Source organism: Temnothorax curvispinosus, unplaced genomic scaffold (genome assembly GCF_003070985.1).
Source record: "Temnothorax curvispinosus isolate PA1 unplaced genomic scaffold, ASM307098v1 QBEX01011143.1, whole genome shotgun sequence".
Classification (NCBI taxonomy): domain Eukaryota; kingdom Metazoa; phylum Arthropoda; class Insecta; order Hymenoptera; family Formicidae; genus Temnothorax; species Temnothorax curvispinosus.
Window position 1 is genome coordinate 1 of NW_020220923.1, and position 12,952 is coordinate 12,952.

At 44.9% G+C, this 12,952-nt stretch overlaps 1 protein-coding gene across 1 annotated transcript; it reads left to right on the forward strand.

Annotated features, from left to right (window-relative positions):
• Positions 1-177: 177 nt before the first annotated feature.
• On the forward strand, positions 178-10,449 carry LOC112461193 (protein disabled-like; the record flags this gene model as incomplete). The annotated part of the gene is made up of 6 exons (XM_025026343.1): positions 178-392; positions 474-617; positions 2,668-2,820; positions 3,298-3,546; positions 3,791-4,042; positions 4,132-10,449. Coding segments are annotated over 6 exons (5,297 nt in total), but the record flags the coding sequence as incomplete, so codon positions are not given.
• Between the last annotated feature and the right edge of the window lie 2,503 nt (positions 10,450-12,952).

Sequence of the window (12,952 nt, forward strand, 5' to 3'; positions counted from 1 at the left end):
CTGCAATCTTAATTACACATATATCCAGCGTTTATAAGGAAAAAAAAAGAAATTTGACTGCGATTGAAATAGATCGCTCTGAACTATTAATCATGAAATTGCAAACGTCTGAGATTATTTCCATTCGTTTCTCTAACTGACAGAGCGATAAAATGATTCTGCGTATTTTGCTTTCAGTCAAGAATGACCCAACCCGCTTTCTTGGGGAGGGCGTATCGTTTAAGGCGAAGCTGATCGGTATCTTGGAGGTGTCGGAAGCGCGCGGTGACCGGATGTGCCAGGCGGCCTTGGCTGACCTGAAGATGGCGATTCGCGCCGCTGGTGAGCACAAGCAACGAATCGCCGTTCAGGTCAGCATAGACGGGCTTCGTTTAAGGGACGAAAAGACGGGGGTGAGTAGCGAGAAATTATTCACACAGATGGACATATCGCGGATCGATTTATACTATATAATTTATTACATCCTTTCGCAGGATTGTCTGTATCATCATCCGGTGCATAAAATATCATTTATTGCTCAAGATATGAGCGACTCGAGAGCCTTCGGATATATTTTTGGGTCACCGGATACCGGACATCGATTCTTCGGCATTAAGACTGATAAGGCGGCGAGTCAGGTAAGTTTTCCTCCCATTTTCGCTTCAAACGGTCGTCTCTTCTTCGCGCGACGTTGCACAGAAGAGAAGAATTTTCCTCTCGTCTAATGTAAAGCGAAAATCCGTGAAATAATGTAATTTACGACGAGTTCTTGTATCTTTACGAGTAACGCGCACTCGAATGTCAATTTTGAGGGATCTCGTATCACGCGCCCCCGGCAAATACGCGCGAAAATCTAATCAGGGTGCGCAAGACGCAGGGCGAGGGGCATCGAATTGATTTCGGCAGCTCGAGAGTTATCGGGGATACACACGCACGCGAGCGATTACGATTTTGCGTTCCTGCGTTCCTGCCGCCAAACGCGGTTAAAGTGTGTCAATTATCGGGAACGAGTAGCCGGCCGCGTATCGGGGAGGGTAGCCGGGGGGAAGGGAGAGCGGGGAGAGAGCCTAGAATGATATTTGCCCGATCCGAGAAGCAATATCGACCCCGGGCGACCGTAATCCCGGATGCGTATGTAAATAATTGCATTACACGGCTCCGCGTTCAGCCTCGCCCCGTTCCTCCGTTGCGTCCTCCTCGCCGCGGGAGATTGTTGCCGGATTATCCACGGCTCGCTTCGTATGCCGTTCAAAGGGATCGACGAGCAACTTCTTGATATTCAAATCCGTCAGTATATCCCACTTTTGTGCTCAAGCACCGCGCGGTTTAACCATCGAGCAAACGCCCTTTTGAACGTTTCCTTTTTCTACGTCGAAGAAAATCGAAAGTCACACGCAAGTAACATTGCACTTAATTGTAATCGGCTAGGAGCGGAACAACCGTAAAAAGATGTTATCCTAGAGATAACAGAAAATTTAATTTCAATAATGAATTTTAACGATAATAAATTAGATAAGCGAGAGCAACGGCGTATAATATTTTGGCATTACCTCATTGAATTTAATTGTGCATGTCACATTTAATTGCAAATAAGATCTTTCTAATCTAATTCATTAGAAAAATTCACAGATGCTTATCTGAATCTCTGGTTAAATGTTCTCCGCTATATAATGCGTTTATTCTCACTTGTCTCATCGAGCAAAATAAGTTCGTAACAGTTCCGCTGAGCCCTATTACGGTATTATTCGCGTAATACATTGCGGTCGGGAGTAATTTTCCGCAAGACGCAATAGTAGCAAACAGAAGTTCATGACGACTAATCGGCTGCGTTAAATCAAGAGGAATATGTTTAACTCTGCCACGAAGCGCAGAGACTTTCGCTCTCGATCGCACGAGCGAGCGCGCGCACGCTGGCACAATTGCCGGGCCCTTAACTCGCGCAATTCAATAGCGACGATTATCGTCGCGAAAATGAAATCAGCTCGGAGAAGCTCGCGCGACAGGTGGCAAATTAATTCAACAACCTTACGCCTTCATTCAATTTCCAAGTTTAATTTCTGCGCTCGCCTCCTGTAAACGGCTCTGGGCGGTAATCCTCACCCGTATATTCGGCGGCGGTCGTGTTTGACGCGCCGCTGGAGGTTTTAACCGGCATGGAGTCGCGGCAAACAGAGGGTTCTCGCGCTGATAGCACGGGGGGGCAGGAGGGAAGGGTGAGAACGGAACGAACGATCGAAGAAAGGTTTCGGAAATTACGGTCAACGGGCGTGGGTAGCGCTTCCTATTTCTTCGATATTTTTCAGTCCCGAAGAAAAAGAAGTTAATTCAGATCTCTGTCGGGAATTCTCGAAGCTTCAATTTAGTCTTAAATTAAAATAAAAGGAAAAATACCCTTCTCTTGTTTCTTGTAACATAAGAGACTATCATGCGTGTGTCTAACAAAAGTTTAAAAAATAAAACTAAAACAAATGACAAAATTCATTAACAAAAAAATCTTGTTATTTTTAAGATTAAGTTTCTCGAGAAAAGGGTGATTTCTTCAAAAATTAAATCGACAAATATTATTAAATAAGAAAAATTCTCTAAATACGTCTGACTTCGAATATGCGAAATGTATAAACGAGTTTACGTCCGCGGTTAAAGTTTGGCATACCGCAAATGACACAAAGAAAACGTTTTGTTTAACAGGTGGTGATAGCGATGCGGGACTTGTTCCAAGTAGTGTTCGAGCTGAAGAAGAAGGAGATCGAACTGGCGAAACAGCACATAGAGCAGAATGCCATTAATGCGATTAAATTCCACACCGGCGGTATTTTCGTTGAGTCGGCACCCGACACCAAGGTGAGTTCCAATACTTCAAAATAATTGCTGCAGTCAAAATATATCGGCTAAATTGTTTTCTCAAACGAGTCTTCTTACTCGTATTTTTAACTGCTTCTTCATTTCCCTCATATAGTGTGCCTGAAGTATCATTATTCACAGATACGTTTGTTTAAATAGTTTAAAGTTAACTAACGTTTAACTAATTCTTCATCTCCTTCTAAATAGATCTAATTTAAAAACGTCATGATTAGTTTAAAAGAAATTTTCCCACACAATATTACTTTACCCTAATCATAATTAATATAAATGTTTGTCGCTATTTATGTTACACTCATCTCATTTCATTATAATAATTTAGAAAGAAATAAAGAATGTTGAACGAGACAGAGAGTACGAGTTAATTGACGTTGGTGAAATCGGCTCTAAGAGAAATAGTATTGATAATAGTAAGACATAATTATCAGAGGTCAGACGCGTTACGATAATTTGTCACAGGGCGCAGCGGGCACCGAGTCATCGTTTCATCGAATTCGCACGAGTAACTGCGAGGTCGACAAAACCGCCGATCGCAAGAACGAGACACAGAGTGGTGTGATTGCGGATTTGCTAGATCTGCAGTTCGAGCTGAATTCGCTGCAACAGGGCATTCATCAGATGGACAAAATTACGCCGGAAAATCCCGTACCGTCTACCGACGATCTATTCGAGACCGATCCGTTCGGTGATTCTTTCGCGAACATGAAGGTGCGATTAGTATTGCGACTTTGCGAATATCCTCTTCATTTAATACGCTAGAAATAAAACTGCAATAATTATAATTATTGCGATCTTAATATCGGCTTCTCGGAGAAACTTTATTTTCACGATCGAATATATCAGAAATAAATTGCAGATACGTAATCATTACAATCATGATAATTCATAAAGCGAATAAAAGGCGACACTTCTTATCAATATTATACGTTTTATTTTCCTGTACCTGTTGCAGCTGCAGGATACAGTTCGTCCGATTTTACCACCGCCACCCTCCTCGACGAAGAGGGGACATTTAGAGCGGCAGCATACTGTACCAGCACCGCCCGCATCGACCACTTCCAGTCCGGCGACAACGTTAGTTAGTAAAACACCACCACCACAAAGTACGATTCATTGGTTCGACAAGGAGGCCGAGAATCTCTTCAACGACGAGGAAATCACGAACCTGAGTAAGAATTCGGCGACGAAGAAGGACCAGGAGGACGTAAGTGTCAACTTACGTATGATCTTAATTATATTTTTTAGCAAATAAATACGTTTTTAAAATTTCACACGACGCGTATCGTGCTACAGAGCTCGACGGAGACTACCCCTCGCAATACTCAGACGAAGAGCCCGCAGATCGACGTGTTCACGGAGCTGGATCCCCTGGGGACCGGTCTGATCAAGCCTTACGTGGACAAGAAAGATTTCTTCCAGCACCTGAAAAATCCACCGAAGAAAGTCCTCAAAGATCTGGTATCCACAAATTCCACTGATAGCTTTCCGACAAATTTCAATATCACGACCAGCACGGATTGCGCGGAGTCGACGAAAACGCAGAACGAGCTATCGTCGAGGGACAGCGAGGACAGCAACTTCGCCAACTTCGATCGATTCGACGAGAACGAGGCGACCCAGTCCAGCCAGCAAACAATCGACTCGCCGCCGAAGAAAGAGACGGTCTCTCGGTCGATCCATCATCAGCCTCTCTCGGTGTCTTTGCCGCCGGAGGAGACGACGTTACCCAAAGCAGCGAGTACCGCTTCGGGAGGAAGCACGATCCTGCGCAGCATGGACAGAGATTCGACGGAGTCGACGCAGGGATTGGTGAAGCTACCGAGTCCGAAGAAGTATCTTCAATCAGTACGGAAGAGGGACTTCGACATCGACTTGCCGGCCGGAAAGGCGCAGTCTGTGGAGTCCAACAAGCAGTTTCCGGTGGATTTCTCGATAACGAACGAGTCGCCGGCATCGCCGTTACGGTCTTGCTCGTCGGACGCGAACTCGCGTCTCTCTAGCTCGAGCGCGGAATTAGATCTCGTGCCGGAACCACCGCCCAGAGGTGCGGGAAGCATTCTCATCAACCCGCCGCCTTTACCGCCGAAGAAGCAGGGGGCTCGAGGGGGCGCGAGACCACCGCCTAGACCGCCACACACGGAGGGACATTTCCAGTACGACTTTCCACAGCGTGAGGCTTCACCGTCACCCACCAAGATCATTAGGGATAAAAACAAAAGCCCGCCGAGAGACACCAAGGGTCATCAGTTCGACGATAATTTCAGTCCGCCTCCGCAGACATCCGACAAATCGGACTTTACGACGACCACTGCCTCCGCCTTCGAGGATTCTTTCAACACGATGATATCATCCGCGACGTCGTTGTCGTCCGTGCCCTTTACCAGCAGCAGCACCGTCCCGGTCACAGACTCGAAAAAGACGAAACCACCGCTCGACATTACGCTCAGTCAACTGACGTCGTCGTGGACGAATTTGGATGAGTTGGCCTCCAGCCTCGGCATGACCGTCCAGCAGTTGACAAGTCTGACTTTGACGCAGCTCACGCAATGTTTGGCGACTCTATCGACGAAGGAAACCAGCGTCGGCAACGTAGAGGAAACTATCGTTTCGCCAACAACATCGATAACGACGAAGGAGCAAACGATGTCAAAATCTGCGATCTCGTCGCTGTCGTCGTTGGCGTCAAAAGCGACGATCAGATCGAATTCGAGCTCCTTTGTATCGGAGTCTTTCAAAACTAATTACGAATCGGAAACAAAACCGGATCCTACATATGACAAATACGCAGTTTTTCGAGAATTGCTGGAGATGGAACAGATGGAACGAAAAGAGGAAACAACGGTCGAAGAAGCAATTGAGGAGGAAGAAGCGCTTAACGAAAACGGACAAGCTTCCGACGAAACGAAGATACAGCCGGAAGCGCAGACCAGCGAGAGCACTTCGAATTCTATAACTTCGTTGGTGAATCTAACTGTCAAGCTACCCGTCAAGAGCGAAAATTTGAAAGAAGGGTCTGCGAAGCTGGACGAAACGATGACTAGCTCTATCGCAATTTTAACGAAGGAAAAGTCGGTGGAAGTCGGGGATAAAGAAATCGAGAAGGAAAGTGACGCGATGGCAGATGCGGATGTCATATCCGATTCGTCCACGGTCCAGCAAACGGAGATAGACATCGAGGACGACACGGAGAAGACGCAGACTATCATGGAGGCGGAGGAGAGAGGGGACAACTCCGAGAGAGGAAGCGACGCCAATGGCACCTCGTCCGACAAGGTTGGCTCTGACATTCTCAACGACGAAACGAATGGCTCATCCGTGGCCGAAAGATCCTCGACGGAAGTGAAATCTTCGATCTCGACGTCAAGCGACAGATACGCCGCTCTGCGGGAGATCATCGGCGAGCCGGAGCCGGTACCGATTAAGAAAGACGACGAGGAGATGGTGAGCTCCGCCCGAGCGTCACCGGTGATGCAATCTCAGCAACAGATTCAGCAATCGAGAAGTCTCGCTGAGGTGGAATTGCTGAATTTGTTCTCCGATAACTTGCCGCCACCATCGAGTCCGAATATCTCGGTTAAGAAGGATTCGGAAGATCTGAAAGCCGTGGCGATGGACATCTTTGAAGAGATCAAGATGCTGAACACCGGCATGCATCGCGCCAAGGAGACCAAGTCACTCGCCTCGTCCTCGGGCTTCGAGGATATGTTCTGCCCGTTCGCGGAGACGACGCGGTCGGACAAGGACGACAGCAAGGAGGACAGCAATTGGGCCAAGTTCGACACGGGTATCTTCGGCTCGTCCGACAGATCTTCGTGCGAGGGGCAGCGATCGATAGGCGGCACATCGCCATGGTCGCCGGACGGCAAAGATTTCCACAGAGAGGTCCCGTTCAAGGGAAGCGGCGGTTACCGACACTCGGGGGACAGCGACAACGAATGGAAGGACGAGGAGGAGAGCGAGGAGAGCAACGGCAGGGCACGAGGGGACGGCAGATACTGGTCCGGCTCTCGGCATCCGCGATTCGATGCGCCCGGTTTCGAGGACAGATCGTTTTACGAGGACGCTGACAAGCGGGACCGCAGCTTCCGCGACAGGATGGGCAGGAAGTCGCGCGGTGCACCGTGGGCCAAGAGCGGCGGCGTTCATCGGCCGCGGGACCCGTCGCCCTGGCACGAGGAGAGCCAATGGGAGGACGACGGTCCGCGACGGTATCCGCATCGAAAAGTGCAGCCCTACAAAGACGAGGAGGATCAGTACGAGCACTGGAAATGCCGGCCAAAGCCGCCCCCGCCGCAGCGGTGTACCTGGAGCCACGACGTTCACGGTTCGTACTACGACGACGAGCGTAAACGGAAGCTGATGCTGTGGAACGAAGAGGACCGTTTCGGCAGCAGCCAGGAGAGCATGGGCTACGACGAGGAGGACCGGTGGAGCAGACGACGGTACGAGAGAAGACGATGGGAGGAAGATAACAGATTCTGGGGTAGAAGAGGACCCCCGGAAGCCGATTATTCTATGAGAGAGGCGTACTATTATTATCGCGATAGCAGAGAAAGACCTCACGATTATCCGTCCTGGGACGAGGAGTACGCCCCGGAGCGTCCGGGCGACGACTCGCCCAGATACAATCCGGCGGGTAGGAAGAGACACTGGCCAAAGAGACCCAATAGCGCGAACGACGGGCGTAACAGCGATATGGTGTACGCGGATCCGCGCAAATTCGGCGCCTCCAGATCCGAATGCAGCGACAACGACTCCGATCCGTACCTACGATCCTCACAGCGCTCCAGGAGCCGCGAGAGCTACTGGGGCAGCGATCAGGAGTACGACAGCTGGGTGGAGCGGCCGTACTGGTCCGAGGGTCCCGACTCGAAGAGCGAGACGATGCATCGCAAGCGAATAGCCAGGCACAAGACTCGACAGGTGCAAAAGACGCAGAGTCCGTTCGAGGACGATTTTGCGCAGAGCGTCGAGCATATGGAAGCTGCCGGCCCGAGCGGCGCGGTAGAATCGCTCGCACCGGTGGATACGCGCGTACGACCGGACACGGCTGATCCGAAGCGGGAACTGCCGCCCGCGAGTCCCTCGTCTGGTCTCAGAGGCCCCAAGGATCATCCTAGGCGAGACATTCCCGTCCGGGAGTACAGTAAACGGTCGAGCTACTTCGAGGACGATCTCACGCCCACGGCGAGCGCATCCAGCGACACGTCTGACCGACAGAGGTTGTCGTCCGAGCTCAAGGCCACGCCGGAGGAGCTGCCGTGTGACACGAAAGATCCGCAACAGCCCATCGACGGCTTCGTCTCCGAGGATAGCGGCCGCGATTCCTTCTTCAACGGCGACTTGAGGTTCGACGACGACGCCTTCGTCTTCAAGTCCGAGTTGGAAGACAATGTGCCGGACCATCGCGCCACTACGTTGCCGCTGAAGAATTCCAGGCAGGGAAAATACGGTCCGGGGAATAACAATAACAATAACAAGACGGCCAGGGGCGATCAATACATACGGAAATCGGAGTCGGTGAATATCTTCGCGAGAGAGAGCGACCCGTTCGACGGCGACGATTTCTTCAACTGATCCGTCGAGCGAACGACGAGAGTCAGGGTCGCTAAAACCCCGCGCTGAATTCGGTGACTCTGATGTGGACTAGATAATTGGAACTTGAATAAGAAGAAGAGAGAAGAGAGAGAAGGAGAACAAAGGGACGGTTTTCATTGCACACTCGGAAAACGTCGGCGCATCGTGAAAAACGGTGGAATCCGCGCTACAACGATACTTGGTTCTCCTCTAGTTGGCTATAGCAATTTTAACGTAGCAAAATTGAAGAAAGAGCTTTGAGTGCGGCTCAAACATATCCGAAAAAATTGTTGTCCATAGCGATTTTTTGCTGTGCTTCTCTCGTTTCACGAAATTCTTTTAAAAATCTGTTCTTGTCCAACTGATTCTTCGTTAAAAGATTCTCGTGTATTTTATCTTACATTAATTTACAGCATGCCTGTATTTTCTGACAGATTTAGTTTGTCCAAATCAAATGGATTAATTCGTTTTGAAAGAAAAGCTAAAATGCGCTCCGAAAATTAACGATTTTTAATCTTTTGTTTAGACATTCTGATAAAGAAATTTCAAAACACAACAATTCCACAAAAAAACTAGTCATTGTTCTAACGAATCTGTATATATCTAATATTATTGATGTATTAGGGTCGATTTGCCGAGAGAGAAAAAGAGAAAGATCAGCATGATTTAATATATTTATTAATTATTATATTATTATAATATTAATTGATTAATTGTTAAATATTATTTTATGCATTTATTTATATACTCAATTTGTTTAATAGCCATTACAAAGTGAATGTGCAGTTTAACTCTGTTTGTTTTAAAAGGAACGATTCTAGTCACCTGTGCGTAACCGTTGGATCTGGGAGCTTCGAGCGAGGAGAAACTGATAGCGTGCGTTTTGGGGAGTAATCAAAACATGATTTTTATACATTTTTAACTAGCATGAATCAATTACTTTGCATTAGGCATTCGTACATCGTCGACGATCCTTCTGCAAGCTCCCCTCAGATTCGCCATTCGGTTACGCTGCTGATAAATTGCTCTCATGTGTGAGAGATACGAAGGGTGGTAGAATTATGTTTACACAGACGAGATTATTGCCTTATGTGCGTCGTACCTTTAATGATTTAGTGCGCGAAACTGACTCGAGTATGAAAAGATTGCGCATTGTTTGATGCATATAAAGTCGGATTGTGGAAAAAAAAGCTCTGAAAAATACAAACTGAACTATCTTGCTCTCTAATTTTTCAACATTATCAATTATTTCGTTGTAAGTAAAAATAAACATAATACTGAGAGAATAATGTAATTCTAAGTCATAATAAAAACTTTACAATTAAGTAATATTTGTATAGGAAAAGATGTAAGACTTGAAAATTTCAGACAGTATCGTCCAGCATATGATATTTTGCATTTCTTTCCCTATTTAATGTAGAAGATTATTCTCGATGGCTTAAATTTACATTATTCTCAAAGTCTTTAATGAGGAAAATTGCGCTTTCATCAAAGCAAAGTGAAATGTAAAAGGAAGGCTGAACAAGAGTTTTTTACTTCAAGCTATAAATAATGTGCGCCGCCACATTTTTTCTGTCTAATCCAACCTTATACACAAGGTGCACAGTTATCGAGATTTATCGCAAATTCTCCGCTAATATACTTGCATGATTTACGTTGATGAGTATTCCTATACGCTAACCACCGTATTACAACGATCACGCCGACATTTTACACACTGTATGTACTTATGTAATAATAGTAGTAAATTATTTAACTCGTTTAATGGTTACTCGACACTGTATGCGTCAAAAATGATAACGACAATACCGCTTTAATGGAAATTCGATTCCTTGTCCCCCCTTTCCCCAAAAGATTTGTTAATACGGCTGATGATCAATTATAAAAAATCATGCAAATTTATCTCGCTGTTTTTACATACGACTTCTTAAAAGATCTGTGTAGATACAACTTTACGCAAGACTGCGGCGATTGTCGAAAAAAAGAAATTAAGCAATTGTATAAAATAAAAAGAATATATAGCGGTGACACATATCTTCAGTATTCTAGGTGATATTAATTACAATAACGATAATTTCAACGCTTAGTACAGTCAAAAGCTTTTCTGTTGGAAATAACCTGCTTCTAAGCTTAGAAATAGAAAAAAACTATTATTTTGCGAGCTTAAAATTATATTATTTTCGCGAGAAAAATTGAGCATTTTTTAAATTTTTATTTAAATATCCAGCAAAGATGAAATAAACTTTTGCTGTATGTGACATTGCTTATTTTGGAATTCTGACTTGAATATATCAAGAGCATTAAGAAGTAAGTATATAACAAAACAAGTAAGTATATAGTTGAGATTTTAATTTTTATACTGTAATAAAACTGTTTTTTTATTTAAAAAATTTTTTCAGTAAGAACAATGCTTTTTTGTTATAATTACTAATTAAAATTAAATTAACATTTAACAATATCTAGGCAAAAGATAGCTAATACCAAAATCAATCAATCCATATAGTCTCGCACTAAATAATGTTATATCGGCAATTAAAATATAATATAAATAATTTTATAAAAAAATTAATAAATTTAATTAAAGTAGAAGTAAATTTTGGAACAACATAAAATATGAAGGGAGATCCGCAAGAGTCTCATAAGTCTCATTGTGTATATAGCACGTGCATACTATCATGTGCTACTTCTGTATCCTGATGCTATCGTCACTGTCTCTTGTCGCTCTTTCGAACCTTCAGCTAATAAAAATATATAAAAAAAGAATCTCAAAACAATTCCGAGCCCTCGTTGTATTTCGCAATTCTTTGGTATAACGCATCCTATTCTTACGAGATCCTTCAGCAAGGCTCTTCTTCGCGTTTGACAAAAGCAAAGTGACAAATATATAGGCGCCAAGTCGTCGGGGTGGCGTCGTCATCGTCATCGACGTGCTCAGGCCGTATAATCGGTACGGCCACGTCCCTCGGCCTCGCGTGTGTACGCCACCCCGTTCCTTGATTTCGGCCGCGCACAATGCACAATAAAAGAGCATTAGGATCGCCGGCTTTGTCGAGAGAGAGCGGCTGCACGACTTCTCTCGCAACAATGGCGCGGCCTCCACTCGGCCGCGGTGCTCGAAACACCTGGCAAACAAGGAAACAATGCGCCGCACGAGCCGCACTTCGACGGGATTTCGCGCATTTGGGGGTGCGCGCACGCTAACAAATTATCGCCCCTTCCCTCCACCCTCTGCCCCATCTCCTGCCACCCCCGCGATTCACCCCCGACGGTACCGCATCTTTCTCGCATCTTTCTTCACCTTCTTTCCGCCTTCTTCGCTCGATGCTCTGTCGCGAGTTTCGGAATTGCGAATCGCATGCTTTTAGCGCGACAATTTTTCGAGCTCTCTATAGCCATAAAAAAAATCACCACGTTGCGTGTTTGAAGCATATTTTCGAAACGAGTGCTGAATAAATTGATCAGATTTTAGAAAAGTAAAAAAATTGAGTTTTTAATCAGTTTCTAACACATTTAATTTTATTAAGTAACCGATAATATTTTCTCTTAATATTAAAATATGTAATTTTATATATAAATATAAAATAAACTATCTGACTTTCTCACTAATCTCACGTAGAAAAATATAATATCATAATTAAAGATGTTTAAAACCAGCTTAAATTTAGGATAAAAAATTCTGTAAGGTATTTCTATCAAACAAAACATCAGTGATAAAAAAAGTAAATCTATAAGCATAGGTGGGTTCAGACCAGATCGCTATATCTTTGGAAGTGATGCACGAGGGAGCGGAAAGCTGTGGAAGAGGGCGGAGTGTAAAGAAGAGAAAATCAACCCGCATGTACTCGTATACGCACTCGAAAACGAAAAGTACTTTCGGGCATGCGGAGGCGGGAACCATAAAATGCACCGAGCGGCGGCGGTGGTGCGCGCCCTTCTCGGCCAAATGCAACTCTGAAAAGCCACGAGAAATGTTTGTAATTGGGATCGTTGGCCCATGCTCTCTGGGCTCAACGCGTTTAAGAGAGAAAGAGAGAAACGGAGAAAGAGCGGGCTCCCTTTTTGCTCGAGTGCGCGCGTACGCTTTTGCGATACGCGTCGGCGTTTTATTTTGTTAGAGCGCCTATATTCGGCGCATTAAATAGTTCATAACATAAGATACTGCATAATCTTCTGCGTTAAAAAACTTAAAGGTAGCTGTATTTCTGTAAATAATTATTCAGTCATAGTTAAATATTGGAAAAAAAACAGGATGAGAGAAAAACAGAGAGAGAGAGCATTATTTTGCTAAAAAATATTTTAAAAATCATAATTTTTTATATATAATTATTAACGCAATTACTAAAATTTCACTGTATAAGACTTAAATTTAATGGGCTGATATTATTCTGATTTTTTTTCTTATTTTTATATATAATATTGTAATAGCTTTTCCACGATTTTTCATATTGCTGGTTGCAGTAATAAAGTGTTCACACAGAAGAGCGATCACCGATAATTCACCCATTAAGTATTTCCCACTTAACGACGACATCGTTAG